General features: G+C 36.8%; 1 protein-coding gene across 11 annotated transcripts in view; it reads right to left on the reverse strand.

Annotated features, from left to right (window-relative positions):
- The window catches only part of add3a (adducin 3 (gamma) a), a 241,528-nt gene that overhangs the window by 37,981 nt on the left and 179,960 nt on the right, over positions 1–23,587 (reverse strand). For all 11 annotated transcript variants that reach the window (XM_028795853.2, XM_051922174.1, XM_051922167.1 and 8 more), the window contains 2 exons: positions 19,910–19,990; positions 14,075–14,224 (listed from right to left, as the gene is read on the reverse strand). In XM_028795853.2, coding sequence (XP_028651686.2) covers positions 14,075–14,224; positions 19,910–19,990 — 231 coding nt within the window. The remainder of the gene's footprint in view (positions 1–14,074; positions 14,225–19,909; positions 19,991–23,587) is intronic.

Raw genomic sequence — 23,587 nt, forward strand, 5'->3', positions numbered from 1 at the left:
ATGAAAATTATACAATATTTAAAAAAAGGACTGACCAAGTATAATCTAATACATGCTTAGTTAATATTCATATAATATAAACTTAATATTCGTAAAATGTTAGATTGGTGGTGTATTATAGTATGACATATCTTGCTACTTCAAGACAGAATACTGTCAACGGAATATCTAGATCTATTCACATATGCGCACCTTAACAAGCCTTCACACTGACAGTTAAATATAATGTAAACTGAAATAAAAATCTCTCATGAAATGCATGACAATTATTTTTTGTATTCATGTTTTTATGTTAAGTTTGTAACTACAAGCTACAGTAAGTCAACTGTAACTACAAAAATGTCCATACAATATAAACTCCCACCACACCCCAGAGCCCCAAATAGTACAAGTTAATCAAGGAAGTGAGAAAGGCACATTGCGCACAGGAGAAACTATGTGGCCATTAAATAAAGCTCCCATCCAGGTGAGTTTGAACAAGTTGTACATATGATTGCCACTTAGAAATAGCTGAGCCAGTTGCACCATTAAATTAAGAAGTAGACAGCACAAGAAGTGTATGGTTGTAGCAAGAGGATTTCCAGAAGTAAAAGGATAAAGCTGATGGAGCTAACTTTACAGTGGTTATGCTCAAACAGAACAATCTCTGCTGAAAAGAGTAAAGTGAAAGAGCAGAAAGATGTAAACAAAGGAAAACTTGAAATAAACGGGATATTATAGGAGAGGACAGAAGAAAGAAACTCCAAAACTGCTTACCAGAAGGCTAAAACCTTAGGACATCCCCAGGACACACGTAAATAGATACATAGGGGTGTAGAAGAGCAAATGTAACAAAAAGAAATATTTGAAAGGCACACAGCAAACCACTTATGGGGAGTGATAAACAACTGATGCACAAATCTGAAATATTGTATATGTGTTGATGAATTGGATTTCTTTAGCCAAAAGTGATGGTTTTTTTTTTTTTTTTTTTTTTTTTAAGAACAATCTAGATAAGAACAGGCAACTCAGCCCAAGAAAGCTCACCAGTCCTATCCATTTAATTCTTCTAAAAAAAAGAACATCAAGTCTAATTTTAAAAGTCCCTAAAGTGGTACTGTCTACAACACTGCTTAGTAGCTTATTCCATGTGTCTATAGTTCTCTGAGTAAAGAAAAACATCCTAATGCTTGCATGACATTTACCCTTAAGTTTCCAACTGTGTCGTGTTCTTGATAAACTAATTTTAAAATAATGATCCGCTGTACTAATTACCTTCATAATCTTCTTTTGCTTAAACTGACACATTGACTGAAAAGGCACAGAATCAAAAAGGCTAATCTTTCCCTCATAATTCATCCCCTGTAGCACTGGAATCAGCCTAGTCGTTCTTCTCTGGATTTTGAAGTGCTACTATGTCTTTTTTTTTTTTAGCCAGGAGACCAAAACTGCACACAGGTAATCCAGATGAGGCCTCACCAATGCATTATAAGGATTGAGCATAACCACCTCTGACTTGTTAGTCTGGACATTCTGTTAGCATTCTTTTGATCCTGAACACAGTTTGGTAGCAGAAACTGTTGAGTCTACTACAACTCCTCAAGCCTTCTCATAAGGTGTACTTTAGATTTTCAAACCATCCACTGAGTATTCAAACCAAACATTTTTACTTCCTACATGTACTACTTTACTTTTACTGAAATTAAATTTCATCTGTCACAAATCTGCCCAAGTCTGTTTGCTATCCAAGGTCCTCTATAATGATTCAACAGAGTCCAGATTATCTGCCAATCCACCTATCTTGCATCACCCACTGGGCATCGCGCCACATGGCTGTAGTGACGTAACTGACGCTCCCTCACAATCCAGGTAATGGGCCTCATTTGGGACTCCATGAGCAACCGCTCATTCAACACCAAGTCAAACCAGTGGTACCCAAGTATTCTCTGAAGAGACAATACCAAAGGAGCCCAGTCTTTGTCTCAGGTCACTGGATAGCATCCATGTGTTGCAACCATATAGCGAGTTATACCATATAATCTGTCTTGCTATTATATTATATATATATACTAGCAAAATACCCGCGCTTCGCAGCGGAGAAGTAGTGTGTTAAAGAGGTTATGAAAAAGTAAAGGAAACATTTTAAAAATAACGTAACATGATTGTCAATGTAATTGTGTTGTCATTGTTATGAGTGTGGCTGTCATATATATATACATATACACATATACACACATATACACATATATTTTATATATATATATATATATATAATATATATATATATATATATATAAATATATATATAAATATAATATATAATATATATATATATATATATATAAATATATATATAAATATAAATATATATATATATATATATATATATAAAAATTATATATATATATATATATAAATATATATATATATATATAATATATATATATATATATATATATATATATATATATATATATATATATATATATATATATATATATATATATATATATATATATATATATATAATATATATATATATATATATATATATATATATATATATATATATATATATATATATATATATATATATATATATATATATACATACACACACATACATACATATATATACACACATAGATGCACTTACAATAACATAGAAATCAATATAAACAACATTAACATCATTATCATATGAGAATATGAAGTAATATATAAGAAGCACATTTCATATAAATATAAATAATTAAACAGTAAAATCTTCTTGTATAATTTGCTACCGTGGCTTTTCGTTGGTCTGTCCAGGATATTTAAATCACCTGTAGCTTGCAAACTGTTTCACCTATTGACTTGAAATGTGGTACACATATAATACGTCACGTCTGCTATCCGCTTTATGGGTGATGATTGTATTACTCTTTTTATGTTTATTTTATTTTAGAATCAACTCCTATCTGCGCACACCAGGGCGGCCGTGGGCAGATTCGTATGGTGTATTCACTCCATGTTATCGTGCATTGCGCTGTCACTGGTATTTTGATAAAAGAATTTGAACAATATATAAGAAGCGTATAAATTATTAAACAGTAAAACATTAACATTTAAGAAGTAAAGTTACATTGAGTACTACTGCAGTGCCTTCGGGTATACCTCATTTTTTCTTTGCCCATTACATGCTTAAATGTATACATTTTTTGGTGTACCTACCCGAGAACACGCGACATATCACCGACCGTGGGAGAAGCATGGATTTTAAAGAAGCGTTGAGTTCATCTGCTGGTCTCCCTCGTGGAATAACTGGTAATGTTTCACTAAAATCTACAGCGAGTAAAACGACATTACCTCCTTTTTTTTTTGTACGATCTCTGAGATGTTGCTTTTTTCGGTTCAAGGCTTCATAAGCTCTTTTATGTTCCATGGTGTACTTAATAAGTACTAATTATCCCAAACCATCATCTTTGAATGTTGCAAGACTTTCGCCTTGTATGTAGATCGGGGTAATTACATTCATTGCATTCCTAGTCTGAATCACAATCTGATTGTATGGGTGGTTACCTGGCACTGTAGGGTTGCCACCCGTCCTTTAAAATACGGAATCGTGCCGCGTTTGACAATGAAATTGCGCGTCCCGTTTTGAATCAATACTGGACGGGATTTATCCCGTATTTTTGTAATCATTTTTTTTTTAAAGCAGCGTCTCATGCAAATCATCCCACACGCATTTTATGAAGATGCCTCCTTTCCTACTTTTGATTGGGTAATACTTGATGTCATCGTTAGTTTGATTGGTGTTTTTAACTGTCCAGTGAGGAGGGCGTGTCTTTTAAGTACAGTCTGCAAAGTGTTGGCACTGAGATGTGGCGTCAGCGCCATAGTTGAAGCCCCTAACGTTGCGGTCAGCAAGTCGGCTAACATCCGCCATGTGCCGTCTTTCAGTTGCGAGAAGCAGATCATAGAATGGTTGAAACTGTTGCCCCTAACGTTGCGCCACGGCGTGTGGTTCGTTTATACCTCGTGTCTTCTCATTAAATTTTTATCTCGCGAATATGTTATTGCAATCCGCAGCGGGAGCGTTTCTATAAACTTTATTTAAACTTACGTTTTACACCGTGGTTTGTTTCCCTTATGAACATGCTTGTATGCTTAACTCGCTCCGTTCTCAATTGTTTAATTAATTTTTTGCTCTTCGCTGTTTGCGGCTCTTCCTCCATTTCCCCCTACTTCGTTGTTTTATCTCGCGAATATGTTATTGCAATCCTTAACGGGAGCGTTTCAATAAACTGATTGAAAATAGTTTTGCATTTACCTTTTTAGTAAAAGGCGAGCTTTTAAGCCTGAGAAATCACCCCGTAAATGCACACGTTTAATTGGACATGTGTTAATATGTATGGTTACACAGTATTAAAAGGCAGTGAACAACGTCAGTTACCTTTGTTCCCGCGTTTGATAAAAGGTGAGCTTTTAAGCCTGAGAAATCACCCCGTAAATGCACACGTTTAATTGCACATGTGTTAATATGTATGGTTACACAGTATTAAAAGACAGTGAACAACGTCAGTTACCTTTGTTCCCGCGTTTGATAAAAGGTGAGCTTTTAAGCCTGAGAAATCACCCCGTAAATGCACACGTTTAATTGCACATGTGTTAATATGTATGCTTACACAGTATTAAAAGACAGTCAAAAATTAACGTCATTTACGTTCGTTCCCGCGTGCGACTCGTGCTGTAAATGTCTTCCTTGTTTTTAGTTCACGTGATTACGTAGGAGGCGTGATGACGCGATACGCGACTCCGCCTCCTCCATTACAGTGTATGGACAAAAAATATGTTCCAGTTATGACCATTACGCTTTGAATTTCGAAATGAAACCTGCCTAACTTTTGTAAGTAAGCTGTAAGGAATGAGCCTGCCAAATTTCAGCCTTCTACCTACACGGGAAGTTGGAGAATTAGTGATGAGTGAGTCAGTGAGTGAGTGAGTCAGTCAGTGAGGGCTTTGCCTTTTATTAGTATAGATATATATATATATATATATATATACACACACACATACACACACACAAACATACTGTATATGCATGCACAGCAGGTTAAAGATAATGGCAGTACGGTAATTCAAAAGTCTCAAAAAAAGGACAGTAAAGATTGCATGATTGCATTAGTACAAACAAACGGAAATTATTACTCAGTGAAATAACAGAACAGCGAAAAAAAGATCAAATATATTGTTCGGATTTAAACTTTAAGTCGGAGACTTCTAGAACGTCTAATTCGTGTTGCCAGCGAGAATTAAAGGATTCCAAAAACGTTATTGCGGTATGAAGTCCCGTGAGACAGAGACTTTTAACATAGATTCTTTCAAGTCACGCCCTACTTACATCTATTTTCAAACAAGACCACAGTCATCTAACCTCAGTCGTGTGAATGCTTTTGTCAGACACGCATCCTGCTCTCTCAGCTCTTATAGATTTTATCAGGATAATAATTTTGTATTGTGGCACCCGGACGGGGTTCACGCCCGGCCGGGACGCCCAGGAGGACAGGAGGAGAGCTCATTCCTCCTCCAGAACGCGAGGGGGCGTCCGCCCTGGTTGTATCGGGGGCCACGGGTACAGAGCTTGGAAGCTCTACCCTGCAGGGGCCCGTGGCCACCGCCAGGGGGTGCCCTGATGCCTTGGGGACCCTGGACCCCAGAGCTTCCACCACACCCGGAGGTGCTGGGGGGAAGAGAAGAAGGGACACCCGGAGTGCTTCCGGGTACACAGCCGACACTTCCGCCACACTGGGGAGTATCGGTGGAAGATTGCCGGGGAGCACCTGGAGCACATCCGGGTGTGTATAAAAGGGGCCGCGCCTCCCTCCAGTCAAAGACAAGAACCGGGAGGAAGTAGGATGACAAGGAGGCGGCCTGAAGAAGGCATTGTGTTGTGGCCAGGACTTTGGGGTATGTGGGCACAGGAACATTGTAAACAGTCAATTAAATAAACGTGTGTTGGGGGACATGTACGTGTCTGCCTGTCTGTGTCTGAGCCAGTCTTCACAGTATGTTCAAGATGACACATCAACGAGAAAGCAAAGAAGAAAGAGCATGGACAAAATAGAAAGTCGTTCTATTTATTAGAGAGAAAGAAACGATATTCACTCACAGGCAGTTATAAGTTGCTTTGTCACAATTTAAGTCCAAACGCAGAATCAAAATTCAATGCGATCTTGAAGAAAAGTTAATTCCAAATATTGTTTTTACAAAAGTTTTAAAGTAAAAGTGAAAATAATGCATATGTAACAATTCCTATGAAAATAACAATTTCTTTAAATTGTATATCTGGGAAACCAAACCCAGGGTTGAGCGAGGAAAGCAAGCAGGGGCAGAACCTCCTAGTTAATATTATTTTGAAAGCCTCAGTCTTGCTAGGTATCGATAGAGATCAGTGATCTTCTTGTTACAGAGCTTTTCGATACGCTTTTGCTAGAAGGTAAGTTAGCTTTGTTGATTTGACCTCAATTCCCTGCACGTACATGAATAGCGAAGAGCAAACAGCTTCTAAAATGGCATGTAGAGAGATACCGAAGTGAATGTTCAAAGCAAAATAATCCATGGATGACTTCTTTCATATTATCGCTGAATCGGACTCTGATTTGTCTGACTCCCGATTTTGTTGCAAGTGATCTGGAGATGTAGATCGAAAACAAAAGTGAGGTACTGGCATCAGCTGATAGTAGTGCTGAACACTTACGTGGAGCTGATGCACCTATGGCAACATTCACCTGGGAGGACAGACACTTACGATGACAGGAGGTACAATCCATATTACATCTCACTGCAACTGTCACCCCCGCTCACCTGTCTCATAAAGACAGGCAGGCAGCCAGCCTACCATGCATTGCTGCCGGCTGTCAAGCCGCCCTCCACGCTGCCGCAAACTGCAAATAGGCGCCGACAGCAGGCAGCAACAGACTTTTTATGTTGATTTATGTGTGAGACCATTGCTTTGTGCGCTTTTCAGAAAAGTTTTTTGGAAAAAAATATTAGCCTTCAAAGAGTTGCTACTGAACATAGACTATTTATGCTGCTCCCTGATAAAAGAAAATGTTTCTACTGGTATCTGTTCAGATAAAAAATAAAAAACAGATTTAGAAATGTCAACTTGCTGTTGCTCAGAAGGTGCCTGTTATAATGTGATCGTGGGTCTGGACTCTGAGGGTAACTTGTTTTTCTATAACAAACTAGATAAAATGTTAATGCCCTGGCAGTGGCAAATAGCTTTGGTTTTATATTTGATTACATTATGTTTAAGTTGAGATTTACAAGAAATATTTTAACTGCTACTATTTAAAGGGAATACTGTTGTTAAAAAGCACCTTATTTCTTTAAAGTGTTTGCAAACCAAATACACGCAATACACTAATTTTGCATATAACAATGTGATTGTTGTGACTGTCTACAATTAATCACGATTAAAAATTGTAATCGGTGCCCAGCACTATATATATATATATATATATATATATGCACACACACACACACACATATATATATGCACACACACATTCGTATACATATATATTGCAGTGGTTCTAGCACTGACCCCTGTGGAACACCACTATTAATGTTAGCCAATTCTGATAGGCTTCCATGCATCATCACCCTCTGCTTCCTATGTGTGAGCCAATTTTGCACCCATCAACAACAAATAACACTTCTTTTTAGTTTTATGCCCACCTCCTCATGTGGCACTTTATGAAATGCTTTCTGAAAGTCAAGATCAATAATATCATATGCTCGACTTTGATTATATCCTTTTGTTGCTTCCTCATAGAATTCCAGTATGTTCATAAAACATGACCTCCCCACTCTAAACCCCACACTGACTCTTCAGTAAAACTCCTGCCCTTACCAAGTGTTGCTCAATCTTTCCCTTAATAATTCATTCCTTCAATTTACTTGTGATGCACATTAAGCTCCTGGCCTATGGCTGCTTGAATATGTCCGGTCACACTTTTTATATAATGGGATAATATTTGCCATTTTTCAATCCTTTGGAATTTCCCCAGTGTGCAGTGAATTCCTAAAATTATGCATCAAAGTTTTATATATGTACTCGCTAACCTCCTTAAGAACTCAAGGTTAAACATTATCTGGTCCTGTGATTTGTTTGAGTATAGCCTATTTAATCTAAGCAGCACTTCTCCCTCTACAATTTCCAAATCCCTCAGTACCTCCGCTTTGTTTTATCGTTGGGAGATTATCTACTTCCTCATATGTGAACACCTCAAAAAAATGCGAGTTTAGAGAAACTACTCCAGAGCACTGACCACTGCAAGATTTCAATACTATTCAAATTTAATCAACAGTAGTCCTGGAAATACCAAACAAACTTTTTTCTGTGATAAATCATTTACTCAATCCTCACACCTACGCCTGTAATAATTTCACAGAGGAGCAGTGCAATAATTTTATTGAATATTTCAAGTCTAAGGTGGACATCATCCACTCCACATTGTCTGCCTCCAGCACTGGATGTTTCTACATCAAAGCCAATGGGCTGCCTTTCCCAGTTCCTCTGTACCACAGTTAAAGAAGTTGAGGGCCTTCAACGTGTTCGTTGGACCCTTTTCCTACTCCTCTGGTAAAAGCTATTGTATCAGATATAAGCCCTCTTATTGCTGATATCATTAATCTCTCCAGAGCGGCATAGTTCCACTGGCCTTGAAAACCACAAAAATTAGACCTCATTTAAAAAAATACTCTTTGGATTCTGAAGTGTTGGCAAACTATCGTCTGATCTCCAACCTTCCATTTTTGTCTAAGGTTCTGGAAAAGGTTGTTTTGGTTCAGCTTCCGGATCAAATTCAATCTGTTTGAAAAATTTAAATCTGGTTTCCGAACTTCTCACAGTACAGAGACAACCCTGATCATAGTCACCAATAAACTCCTGATGGCTGCTGACCAGGGCTCTCCATCACTCCTTATCCTCCTGGACCTCACGGCTACATTTGATACGGTAGATCATAATATTCTCCATCATCTTCACTATATAATTGGACTTTCTGGCATTGCTCTGGAGTGGTTCGAGTTCTAAGTATGTGGCCTCGGGGGATGCTAAATCTCATACACTATCACTTTTGGGGTCCCAAAAGGATCAGTAGTTGGGCCGACCCTTTTTAATATCTATATGCTACTCCTGGGTCACATCATCCGCAAGCATGGAGTTTCATTCCATTGCTATGCTGATGATATACAGCTCTATGCGATACTGGATTCGACTTCTCTTACACCTCCATCAACTCTTTCCTTTTGCTTGGATGAGATTGAGACCTGGATTCCAAGAACTTCCTCAAGCTGAACAGCACCAAAACTGAAGCTCTTTTAATTGGCACATACACCCCCCCTCCCCCCCCATCATCTTCGTTCCTCTGTAAATTGTATTTCCTTTTCTGACTGTATCATTACCCTCTCCCCTTCGGTTACTAATCTGGGTGTCAAGTCAGACTCCCATCTGTCACTTGATACACATGTCCATCACCTTTGTAAAATTGCATTCCTTCATCTCCGAAACATAGCCAAACTCCGTCACTACCTCTCATTCTGTGATGCTGAAAAGCTGGTTCATGCCTTTGTCTCATCCAGGCTAAATTATTGTAATGCACTCCTTATCGGGATCCCCAGCAAGAGTCTTCAAAAGCTCCAACAAATTCTAAATAGTGCTGCAAGAATCCTGATGAGGGTGCGGAAATATGAACACATTTCACCAATGCTTCGGTCGCTTCATTGGCTCCCTATCCACCTCCGTATCGAATACAAACTCTGTTTGTTTACTCACCAGTGTATCCATGGAAATGCTCCACAATATCTTAAGGAACTCCTCATGCTACAATCCACTACAAGAAACCTATGTTTTGCAAATACCTACCGCCTTCGCCCCCCCTGTGACCAAACTTCATACAATGGGTGACTGAGCCTTTGCAACCGCTGCTCCACGGCTCTGGAATGCCCTACCTGAGAACACAGCAGATTGTGGGCTGTTTTAAAAAACAGCTAAAGACTTTTCTATTTAGGAAAGCTTATTAACAAGAATGCTATAATTATTGTTGTTTTATCCGTTTTTATCTCGCTTTGCCTTTGTTTAAACTTTTTATGTAGCACTTTGAGATTTACTGCTAATGTAAAGTGCCCTATAAATAAAATACATCCATCCATCCATCCATTTTCCAACCCGCTGAATCCGAACACAGGGTCACGGGGGTCTGCTGGAGCCAATCCCAGCCAACACAGGGCACAAGGCAGGAAACAATCCTGGGCAGGGTGCCAACCCACCGCAGGACACACACAAACACACCCACACACCAAGCACACACTAGGGCCAATTTAGAATCGCCAATCCACCTAACCTGCATGTCTTTGGAATGTGGGAGGAAACCGGAGCGCCCGGAAGAAACCCACGCAGACACGGGGAGAACATGCAAACTCCACGCAGGGAGGACCCGGGAATCGAACCCAGGTCCCCAGATCTCCCAACTGCGAGGCAGCAGCGCTACCCACTGCGCCACCATGCCGCCCATAAAATACATTACTATTATTATTATTATTATTTGTCTGTAGTTTTAATTCCCCAACACTATTCCTGATGCACTTCACCTCCTCCTTGAGTGTTCTTTTAATACTAAAATAATGAAAGAATTTGGGTTGGCTTTCGCCTAATCTGTTATGTTCCTTTCGATGTGCCTTTTAGCCTCACTGACATCCTCGTTAATGGTTGCTCTTATGTTCTCATATGTCATATGAATCACATAGGAATTATTAATCTTATACACCTTATACCGTTTTTTTTCCTCTGCAGCTTCTTTTTTTTTTAAATCTCTTTATTAACCCACTGCAGAGACTTTTTAAAAATTTCCAACTAATTCCAAACTTAGGTATGTACCTGTCCTGCATTACACATAAAATGTTTTTAAACCCATTCCACCGCTCCTCGACTGCCTCCACACTTAAAAGCTTATTCCTCCTTGGACTTGGCAGCATCAGAAAAAGTTAAACTTAACAGGTTTAATCATTGCATCCACACTACCAAAACAATGTTAACTGTATTATATCATGGTCAATTGACCCTAATGGTCCTATCATCTCTGCACCCTTAATTCTATCCTGACTACAAAAAACTAAATCAGGACAGACAGACACTTTATTAATCCCAAGGGGAAATTCACATACTTCAGGAGCAGCATACTGATAAAAAACAATATTAAATTAAATTATAGGGTGCCCCAACCCCCAATATAGATGCTTTAACATAGTGTGTTAAAAAAATAGTCACCGATTACTCTTGTGCTCCGCTATTTGCAAGGTTATCCTAATTATTATTCATGTAGTTAAAACTCCCGTGACTATAATCTCCCCCTGTAAACTTTCTTTTTTAATAATACAAAAAAGATGTGCATTAAAGTTACAGTCTGCATATAACACACTCCTAAAATGAGGTCTCTTTCTCTCATGCTTTCCAGGTGATGCCACATTTCCCCAGTAACATGGGGCATCATCGTCCAACTGAATGGGACTTGCATTTAAAAATCAGGTCCCAATCAGGAGGAGGTAACTGTAAAAGATCTTGTTCCCAGGTTGCCTGAATGGGTAGGGACACGAAGGCAGCGTTGCATAAAAAGGCATAATTAGCTTTGACAGGTTTTAGCTGAATGGACTGAGAATGAGAAAAAGTTAAGAGGATTTGAGAAGCGTGGAATTGACAGAGGAATACCACAGGACCTGATAACAGACCGGAGCTGGAGATAAAAGTAAAAAGAGGATGATGGAATAGAAAATGTGGACCTCAGGCACTAAAACATTCTGAGCCACAAGCCATCAAAAGTATCACAAAGGGTAATGATACCACATTCTACCCTAAAAGCCCTATCAAATCGGTAAGTGAACATTATTAATTTAGTTACTGGTGTCAATATGCTTTGTATTGTGTTGCTTAGATTACATTTTCAATACTAACATTACAATATACTACAGCTGAGTTGACTACTACTAGACTAATTGTTAATTAATAATACATGAAGCCCGAGACAGAGAATAGGCTAGTCATTATAGCAAAAAACTGTAGTGTACAAGAGAACATGTGTGCTGTTTCTTTATAAAAAGAAACCAAGATCCCAAATTATAGTAGATACTGTTCTACATCAGATTTTAAAGTGATAGAGAACAGAGGTGGATTTACTGCAGCTAGCAATGCAGATTTGGTTTGCAATTTAACATATTTGCATTATCAAGCTGTTTAGCACACAGTTTTTCTACACTGATACTTTCTTAATTTGAGCTACTGTAAGTTCAATCATTTTGAAAACTTGAAAATCAAATGTTAAATTTATATAGTTGAATTACCATTTCTTAATAACAAATCTTATCTGCTTATTAATATTTTTTTTATTTTAACTTGTCTATTCAGAATATATTTGGATAGATACTCTTAAAAAATGGAACCAGGAATATGAAACTATATCATGATAATTACTGAAATCGATCAATACAGAAAAAAATATCATGGTAATATTTGTTTATATCGCCCAGCTCCATCCAGCATTCATACTCGGTGAAGAGTGCTATGTCAAAATAAACTGAATAAAACCTGTCTTATCTATCCCCAACTGCATTTTTAAATCTTCCATGAAATGAATATTCAAAATCACCATAATACTTAACACATGAAGCAGCTTCAAACAAAGCTCTTTCTGCAGATATGAAGCAATAAACTTAATTTAGCTGTAATTTAAGATTATTCATCTAATTAGAAGACAAATTACAATTAGATTACTAACTAAACCCGTATTACATTTATCAAATTAAATTTAATTTGTACAGAACATTTTACTGGTATCCAGCACATTTAATGATAAAATGACTGTTAAAACAAAATGCTAATATAGTAAAACCTTGATTACCCCAAGGGTTGGGACAGAGGCCATGGCGGATAAGAGATAAGATGGATAACAGAACAGTTACTTTAAAAATGATATACAATAGATTAGTTTGACAAATAGTTGCATTTATATATAAAAAAAAGCTATATTAACAAAATATAATAATAACAAAATTCATTTATATAATATTGTAAAGACCAGCATAATATGCAAATACAACTCAGAGGTACTGGAGTTTTCTATGATTTACTTGGAGTCTTCGTTCCGTAACAAACAGTACCCTGTCTTATACTCCGATATCTGGGTTACAGAGCACACCTCCGAAACAATAAAAGAAAGCTTTCCCTACCAATAACTATCTCCTGCCACTCGCTTTCTGTCTTCTTCTATACACAAACACTCCTGCTTATTGTCTCCTGACTTCCTATTCAAAACTTCCTTCCGCCGCACCTTCCTTTTTCTCCAAACTTCTCCTGTCACTCATCTCCTAGGAGGCATGTCTGCCCCTCACAGAACAGAAGCCCTTCACCCTGTCCTATCACTTACACAGCACTCCACCCTTTCTGCACCTGTACAGCGCATCACAAGCTGCCTGCATGTCACAATATATTAATAAAACACAATATAACAGAATTTAAGAAAATTACAATGTAGAAGGACATTAACATTAATACAGAATAAAATTACCATCAGTGGTTTCCATTTTCAACACATTGTTCAATTTTGTCTACATCACTCTTTATATAACTCACTGTTCTGCCTATTCAATAAATTGAAGCAATACTTGAAGCACTTATGCCATTTTGCAAACATTTAATAATTTCAATTTTTTATGACAATTTCAACACTACATGCATAAGTTTACTGGTCATAAAAATGTATAATAGTTTAATTATAATAAAAGAGAAAAGCTACGAAAAGCTATTATTGCTAAAGGTATGTAACTGACACTGTGATTTCAAAATGCGGCATAACAAGTGGTACTGGGGAAAAACACTATGTGCAAGCAAAAGGGAGAGCTGTTCCAATGTGCATAGCTTGCAGTGTATAGTGCGTCAGTACAGTAGGTAGATGCTGTGTGTTTTTTTTTTTTTTTGCCTTGACAGTTAATGGGGACGGATGGATAATTGAGGTTTTACTGTACGTCTAGAGAATACAAGAAATGAAATACATACAGCTGCAACTTCAGGAGTATGTAGGTGTACAATACATCTGACATCTGGTCGTACTGAGTAGATGGCAGCATGTGGGCTGAATCCACTGTAGTCAACAGATAAGTTTGTAGAACCTTGATCCACCACCTCGCCAATAATGTTCACCTTCACCTAAAGAAAGACAGAAAGTTAAAAGGTGTGAATCATATTGGAAATGATTTACTAACAGTATTTTAATAACTGCATAGCACTAACTATTGTGAAAAACAATGAATAAAAGAATATATTGGTCCTTTCCATATATGTTATAATGTTTTCACATTATATATTCTTTTGTGTGTACAGGACTCGTCTGATCTATTTCTTATAAATTAACCCTATTCACACTCAGATCCTAGTCTGAAAACGACAAGAAAAGTATTTCAACATCTACCTGAACTGCTTTGAAACTCCTATACAAAAACCTGATGCTTAAAATTCAGATACACAATTATTCCTAAAGCAGTTGTATATACTAACTCCAATTTAAGTATACTTGTTAGTATTTTAACATAAAATTATATGAAAAAGTTAAACATCTGAAACCACTATTTCTTTAATCAAACCATCCATTTTCTGAATACACTTGTTCCACTTATAAGCCATGTGCACCAAGAGCCTTTGTCAGCAACATAAGGAATGTGACTGTTATCATTAGAGAGAACTAAATTCCTCAATAAAAAATTCTAGTAAAAGTTTGCAACAGGTAAAATTTAGACTTGCAATTTATAAACTATAGAAGGGAAGCAGAATGTATTTATTCATTGTCAACTGGGCTCAAAAGGATATATACAGTGATATATACCTTTACTATTATATTAAAACACAGATGACAAGTATTTTTTTCCTTTTGTTTTACAGAGTTAGCATAAACATTTATACGTCTTTATCTTAATTGTCATCTTAAAAAAGGCTAGAGCTAGCATCACACCAGGTTTAGTAATGTTCATCTCTTATAATGTTCAATGGCAGTTGATCTGTAAACACAGCTGTTAGTGGTTAGAGCTGGTTTAGCCTGAATTTTTCTAATGAAGTCATTTCCTAGGGCTGGGGGTAGAAGTTAAAAAAAATACACTCCAAACAATGGGTGAAAATTAAATTCTTACAGCTATTATAACCAATTTAATGAACATAGATTCTAACTTTTTGCATTTTTAAGTGGAAGAAGTAGCTGTGCAGTATATGAGGAGGAGGTCCATTATTTTTAATTGGGTGGTATAACATCTAAACTGAACTTGGTCATAATTTTCTAGAAAGGAGATTTTGGTATTGCTTAAATAAGCTTATGATTTTGGCTTAGGATAGGCGTGCTCAAATGGTTGTGAAAATTCTTCATACTGTACATAGGATTACATATTTATTGGTCCTTTTGGAAATTCTGTTTTTGTAATAGGAAAAAGGAGACTAATAGTTAGAAGTTATGGACCGATCTAATTACGAGGTAAAATTACAATCTTAATTCATTAAGAGAAAAGCTCTGATGAAAATTTTTTACATTGCAATCAAAATCCTTTGTTGCTCAAATAAAAGACCTAAAATAGTTTTCTAAACAAAAAGTAAGAAGTCAGTAAATTCAACAAAACATTTATTAATAATGTGTTATTTTCAAATTATGTTAATTTCACTTTCAAGTAGTTGACACTGCTGTCTAACAGTTACGGAGTCTAACCCTGTCTGGACACTGTCTATATGGAGCTATACTCCAAGATTCTACATGGTTTTCTCTGGGAACACCCACATGCCAAAAATGTGCATACTAGGTTTCTTATATATTCTAAGTTGCCAAAAATGTGCATACTAGGTTTCCTATATATTCTAAGTTGGTCCAGGATGAACGATTATAGGTCTGTCATGAGGATGACTTAAAAAAAAGTTTTTTCAGAAACTGATGCCCAAATAAATTTAAGCATACTTTACTTACAACTAAGCAAATCACCAGGTTAATAAGCATGGGAATTTACAGAGATATGCTAGTTCATACATGTCAGGTAATTTCTTGGGACAAACATATTCCTCAGGGTAACAAGGCAGGGATCTTGAGTTTCACAAAAGATCTGTGAATGTGTGGAGAAAGGACTTTCAAGAATATGTGAAAACTGAAAAAAAGAAAAGTAAAAGCCACTAATAAAAAATAAGCCTAAGCCTGCATGGTACAAATGCCTGCTAGATTATCTAAAAACTGTGTAAAAATTTTCCCCTTGCAGTGCTTCTGGGACTATGCTGAGGGCTATGGAGATTTATGACAGAATCAATTTATTTTAATATGAATATTCAGAAGTTCAAATGCTGTAGCAGGAGAGTGACCCAGGCCCATGTCACTCTGATCATTTATACCATCCCCATCCAAAATAAAAACACACCTTCTCAAACTTGGTGGTTCAGCTTAGTTCATGTTAACACAACAGAAGCTACCTTGGTCTAAGTTTAATTTGATTATTTGATATATTATATTGATTTTTAAGAATTTTTCTCAATTGTACTATATGCATCTTTTTGTTATTTGTGATGGAAGGCAAGTATGGTTTGGCATTCTGGCTGGGATGACTGTTTCCTTACCAGGAGGTCCTGAAAAGGGATGGATCAAGTGAATGGTTGAACATCCTGACCACGATGGGTTGTGTTCCCTTTCCTAGTCAGGAGGTTACGATAGTCAAAAGGGCAGAAGGAGACTGCCTTGTGGGGCCAGGGGTTCCCCCAGTACACTGTGTGACATTGGTGATGCTGCCATTTTTTTGCACCCACAGAAGCTGTAGTCCTGATGGCAGCTCTGTTGAGGTACTTGGGTGTTGCAAGAGAAAGTTGACAGGTGGATGCCACCCTGTCCTAGGGAAAGTTCTACCTAACCTGAAAATGCTTCTTGGTGGCAATGTTGTTGCACTGCAAGTACTCCTGGGTCCAGGCTGAAAACAAACTGTTTCACTTCTATTGGGCAAGTTGGATTCAAGAGAGGAGAAGGACAATGCTCACCTGGAAAGGAGTGGACCAGAAAAGAAAAAGATCCCTGTCTAAGGTATTCCCTTTAAGATAAACAGAGTTAATAACCTGGGATAGTTGTCAGTGAAGTTGTGTCGGGGTTTGAGACACCCCCTCCAGGGCTCATATATTCTACCATTAAGATATAGGATGTTGCAAAAGTTTTTTGCGAGGCTGATATTTTTTCAAGACTGCCAAAGCTTTGCACAAAATGGCTTATCTGGATGAGGGCTCATCCTAACCTCCATTTTCTGGATGAGGCTGCAGCTTATGTCAAAACATTATGGGGGTTTGGGGAGTTGTGTGTCACCAGTACAGAATAGTCTAGCACACTATTTGCTATGACAAATGTGGCCCAGTGGCAAAATGCAAGGCTTAAAGTACCTTTTCAAACATGTGGGCTCTGCCTTGTGTTAATGTATAAATAATCTTTTACTGGTCCCTCTGCACCTGTACAAAAGGGAAACTTATCTTCCCTTTATCTGATGCAAGGGCAACCTTCTAGTATATACAAAAGGACAACTATTAGCATAGTCAATCAGGGCAGAAATAAGGTACATGAACTACTAAGCTACTTAGATTTTTTCAATTTGAGCAAGGTATTTTTTTATGGTAGATTAAAAAAAAAAGAGCAACAAATTAGAAAATGTACAAAATGATGAACCAGTCAGGTGCATTTGGGGACTAAGTTTAACTTAAATAAAAGTTGAAGCACTTTACATTTTTTAGTTACTTAATGAGAGAGTCATTTATGACAGTTTTGCTTGTTAAATATAAATATAAGTGATAATAAAATGGAATTGTCCAGTATTTCAATCGTCTGACTGCAGGTCCCTTTCTAAACTCATACTATGTTAGAACAGAGAAAATAAGAAATTTGACAAACACACACAAAGAGACCATTCAATCCTTTTTGTTAATAGCTATCATATCCAAATTTCTCATCCAGATATTTAATAAAGTTGTCAATGTTTTAGCTTCAATTACATGGCTTGGGAGTTTGTTGCAGATTCCCACAACTCTTTGTTTAATGAAGTGCTCTCTAGCCACAGATGCCCTTCCCTTTAACTTTCACTGGTGTTCTCAAGTATGTAATTCACCATTAAGTTGAAATAATTCTGTTGGATCTACTTTATCAATGCCTTTTGAGAATTATGAAAACCTGAATTAGGTCCCTACACAGTCTACTCTGCTCGAAACTAAACAGGTTTAATTCTCGGGGTCTATACAGCACAATATGTCCTTGAGTCCAGGGATGGACCTAGCTGCTTTTCTCTGCATGGCTTCAAATGCTGCTATGTCTTTCTTATAGCATGGTGACCAGAACTGCATACCATGCTTCAGATGTGGTCTTACTACTGTATTACATAATCTGAGCATTATGTCCCTTAATTTATATTCAACAGTTCTTATGATACATCCTAACATTTTATTTGCCCTTTTAATCGCTTTTGCATATTGCTTAGATGGTAAAAATGTTGCGTCAACATAAATCCCTAAATCCTTTACAGTGGTTGCTTCCTGTAGGACAGTGTCTCTGCTTTAGCCCACATGTAGCACTTTTCTACTTTAAACTGCATTTTCCAAGTGTTCAACCATTTAAGAAGCTTGTTCAAGTATTCATGCATTGTTTTTGCTGCCTCCTCAGTGTCTGCCATTCCTCCAATTTTAGTATCATCTACAAATTTCACAAGTTTACGACTTATTTTAGAATCAATGTCATTAATATAAATCATAAAAAGTAATGGTCTAAGGACAGATACCTAATGAACTCCATTGATGTTCTCACTCCATGTGGATGATTCTCATCTTACCTGTTTACTTTGTCTCCTGGCAGTTAATCAACTAGATACCTAGGTTTGTAGGTCATGTCTAAACCCTACAGCTTCTAGTTTTAGAATTAATCTTCAGTGGGGGCCTGAATAAAAGGTGTTTACAGTATATCACTTTGGGGAGCTGCACTGTGTAATTAATTAGTTCAAAAACCATTTAGCTGCAGGTTTACAAAAACAATCTGCAGATAATATTAGTTCAATCAATTTAGTCTTGCATATGCTTACATAATTGCTATCTATTTTTAGAGAATATGACTTACTTTTTTTTTTTTTAGTACTTTTATGGTTAGTTTACCTAAAGCAGCAAGAGAAAGTTCCCTGACACTGTACTAGGGACCTGAGAGGCTATCAGAAAAGTACACAAGGAAAATATACAAAATATATAGACTGGTGAAATCGCTCTCAAAGTAAAATGAAAAAAAAGTTTGCAGATTTGCCAAAGCTTTTCAACAGGAGATTTTGAAGTTTCTTTGAGATCGCTCAATGAAAATTTGAATGCCTCAAAAAAAATCTCACTGAGGAATAAATGTACAAAATTTCAACAAAACTGGTCCACGGTTCTTTCCTGCAGACAGACATAGCTGTCTCAGTAGGTGCTTCTTGCATTATATGTGAATGCACCTGAAAAGCGATGAGGAAAGCTCTTTTTAAGACACCAGAAATTTCTTTCCCCATGAAGAAAGAAGGTGCAAAGACAAAGCAGCAAAATAACACTTAAGAACTATCTAAGGACATGTAATAATGTCCCATTTCTCATGTGAGGGTTACATGTAACAGCCAGAAGTGCAAATAAATCAAGGATCAACTCAAGCTAGTAAGAACATTATTATACCAACTCAGCAAGCACATTTGTTCAGTGCAAACGTCCTGATCTATCACATAAACCTAATTGATTATGAAACAAAAGCATGGCATTCTCTAAATATTAACATTCAATAAAAAACAGAAGCTCAAAATAATAACATTTTCTAAAGCAGGAAGATAAACACTCATGTAATCCCCTACTTACCAAGTTTGATGAAGCTGCCTCCGCAAATGACAGTCCCCTGGGAAGAACCAGAATATGATCTTGTTCTTTGCTGACTCTGACCTGATAAGAGAAAAGAATAAAATAATAATCAGGCATGTGAAGTTGTTCAGCTCTGAAAGCCAGCCTTCTGTCAAATGGTATCAAAAAGCATCTAGTGTGATGCAAACCTTACCACATATTCAAACAAATGAAAGACAACTCTATATAACTGGATCAGATACATGTCAACAATTATTTTGTTATGTACAGGAAACATGTATTTATCAACAACAAAGATATAAAGTTATAGAAAAATGTGATTAGAAAATGAAAAGTGATTAGAAATTAAAACCAGCAATAAAATTTCTTAAAGTATTAAAAGTACAAAGAGTGATGTATGAAAAATGAAACTCCAAACATTAGGAAGGCATAATGCATACTATATATAGTTCTACATTTTTACCTTTCTATTATTTACTGCATTGAAGTAGTAATAAAGTGAAGGTGTGCACTGATCAATTTAATGACTTGTAATAATGCAAAATAAGAAAAACCCCATTGACATTCATGCCAAACCTTCATTTTTAAGACGACAAGCTGGGTAATAACTACAGAAAAGTAATTCATTTATATTAATGCAGTATACACCAGCTGCAAATCAGTCTTGCCATACAAATAAATATTGCATATACCGATCAAAGAAGCAGACATACAGAATGCAATCTTTTGTTTTTGATTTGTAAATAAAGGCATCTTGATAAACTATTCAAACCACTTAGTAAATCTACTTTCAGTCTGTATTTTTATTACAAAAATAATGTGCTTATGAAGAAAAATTATTCAGATAAAATTTTCTGTAAAGAGTTTCTTACCTAAAAAACTGAAATGTACTGCTTTCAATAACAGAGTGTAACTGCATTCAGGCTCAAAGCACGCCCCCTCGTTATTGTGACTTGTGCACTTTTGCTCATTTTGGTCCTGTTCATTTCTTGTTGAAACTTCCAATTCCTGCAACCTGCTCAGGCTCCTGTTTTTAACCCTCTCGTCTATTTACGTAGAGAGACGCATGGGCCCCCTGTGAGCAACACTGATGGTAGAAATGCCATTGAGCTTGGCCCTTAATTTCCTTCAGTGATTTTAAGTAGAACAGGCTGAAGTGTATTAGCCACTGACCTTCGTACTGGTCAGTGCCAAAAACAAATGCAGAGTCAGTCAATTAAGGTTATAGAAGTGCCGCTACACAGCTGAGGCACTACAGTATTTGCCCATAAGCAGTGCTTGAACTGGAACTGAAATACTAGCAGTAGGCTACACTGTTTAGTTAAGAGAACCATTTGTTATTACCTTTATAAAATTGGGTGGGGGCTCCCCCTTGACGGTCAGTGCACGTTTATATTAGTATATGGTATCAAAGGGGCATTCCCTTGAAGCTTTAAACACTGCAGGTACCGGCCCACTTCAAGCACTGAAAGTCAGCAAGCACCACAGCGGCATGGTGCTACAAACACGTGCTCTCCTCTGTGTGTGTGACATACTGATCAGGCTGCCTTTTTAACTAATGAGCACTCCTGTTAAACCACTTGTAGCTAAGCACAGGAATGGGCCCTTTTCACAAAATATGCAAGTGACGCACTGACAGGTAAATCTGCTTCCTGATAGTCTGCCTGCAATGAATGGAGAGTATTCAGCATCTTTATTTTCCACTTCTAACAAATGATTTTTTTTTTTGCAAAGTATCATTAAAAAGCATCCACATAACAAAAGCATCAAAACCGGACAAAAACAGTAAAATTTGAGTGGAGGAATACTTTTTTTTAATTAATAAGGGCAAGTCTATTAACTTTCTTATGCCAGTATGCCAGCTCTCAGGTAATCGTTTTTTTTTTTTTATATTAAATGGTAGCTTGCTCCATTTTGACAGATGTCAGTATACTGTAATAAAAAATAAATATTCTCTGCAAGAATTAAGGTGCATAACAAAAATGTTAAACACCACCTCTGGCAATGTTTATGTAGCTGTCTATTCATCCATTTACTTATATAACATTGGAATAGTAGTTTCATAATAATCTATTTAATACTTGTGTTCTCATGCAAATCCTTTGTTATTACTCCCGTCACTAGTTGGCAGTGTGCTAAAGTGACTAAGGCACTGTAGTGCCAACTACAAGGCTGCTGGTTCAATTATTGACTCTTACCCAGCCCAAAAAAGAAATAGTTGAAGTGTATATCAGTATCATGATATAGTGTTCAAAAGGTGACACATAAAATACAGATTGATTTGTCTGTTCAGTTTTTGATCCACATAACATTTATTACAGCTATTCAATTTGTGTGCTTGCTAACACTGTCCTGCTTTAACTGATCTTGTGTAGCACTGTGACAAGAGTTTAGTTTTGATCTTAAACTTGCACAAATGCATTTTTTCTGTGGTGTCTCCTGACAATCCAACCACATACTTAAGCTACATTCAAAACTAATATATACATAATAGTACTGCTACTCACAGCTTTGGCAGTTGAGTAGTTAGACCCCTAGAATCTCAAAACACAGAACAGGAAGCAAACAAAGCCTCTGAAATCAATAATTACAGGAAGGTAATTTTTTAGCTAAAGGTGAGAGAAAAAGTAATGCAATTAATACAACTGGTTACGAGTCTGTAATGAAATTAGAAAATAAAAACTAAAGTTTAATTAGCATGAAGTATTTCTAATTCTGCAGAACAAAGGTTGCATTATCTAGGTTTTTCATTGTCTGTCATACGGACTCAATTGATATTTTCCTAAATTTGCCACTCTGTAATTATATTGTTCAATATAGAAAAACAAATGTATTTAATGAGCTATGACAGGATAGCAGCTTGCTGCCTGCAACTCCTTATCCGAAGTGAATACAAATACATAAAATGATATATTGGCTTGATTAACTGTTGAAAATGTTAAACTCTTCATCTTCAAACCTGCTTCTTACAGTACAGGATTTAAAGAACCAGAACATGTCCTGGTAGAAAGTAACACAAGAAATGATCTAGCCTTAGACAGGACATTAGTACATTACAGAGCAGAGTTGTTAATCAACTTACCTTGCATGTTACTGGAAGCTGAAGCATCTGGAGAAAATATGGAAGATCCAACGGCCTTGGACTAACAGCCAAAAGTGCTAGCCACTGCATCATAATAGTTCAAATTTTTATTTTTGATGGCTACCACGTACAGATGTAGAGTTCTGAATCATTGACATTGGCCACTCCCAATGTGTCAGGAAATCAAGTGATTCAGATATTTACAAATGTACATGTAATATTTTGGTTAAAGCATAACACTGCTGAAAGGTTCATAAACCTTTTGCATTCACTACGTTAAAATTTTCAACTAAAACTAGTTTATGTTTCACTAAATATTTTACCTGCTTTCTGGTTTTATGAAAATAAATGGTACAAAATGAAATGGATCAAAAATGTATACAGTAATCCCTCGCTACTTCGCGGTTCACTTTTCGCGGATTCACGACTTCGCAGGTTTTTAAATACAAGTGATTGCCCGCCTATCGCGGAAGTTATGTTCCAGACCCATCAGCAACAGGAGAAAATCCGCGATATAGAAAGACCATATAAATAAACATTTTTATAGTTTAAGCCTTAAAATACCCATCCCACATTCTTTAAACACATGTAAACTT

Source organism: Erpetoichthys calabaricus, chromosome 2 (genome assembly GCF_900747795.2).
Source record: "Erpetoichthys calabaricus chromosome 2, fErpCal1.3, whole genome shotgun sequence".
Lineage (NCBI taxonomy): Eukaryota > Metazoa > Chordata > Cladistia > Polypteriformes > Polypteridae > Erpetoichthys > Erpetoichthys calabaricus.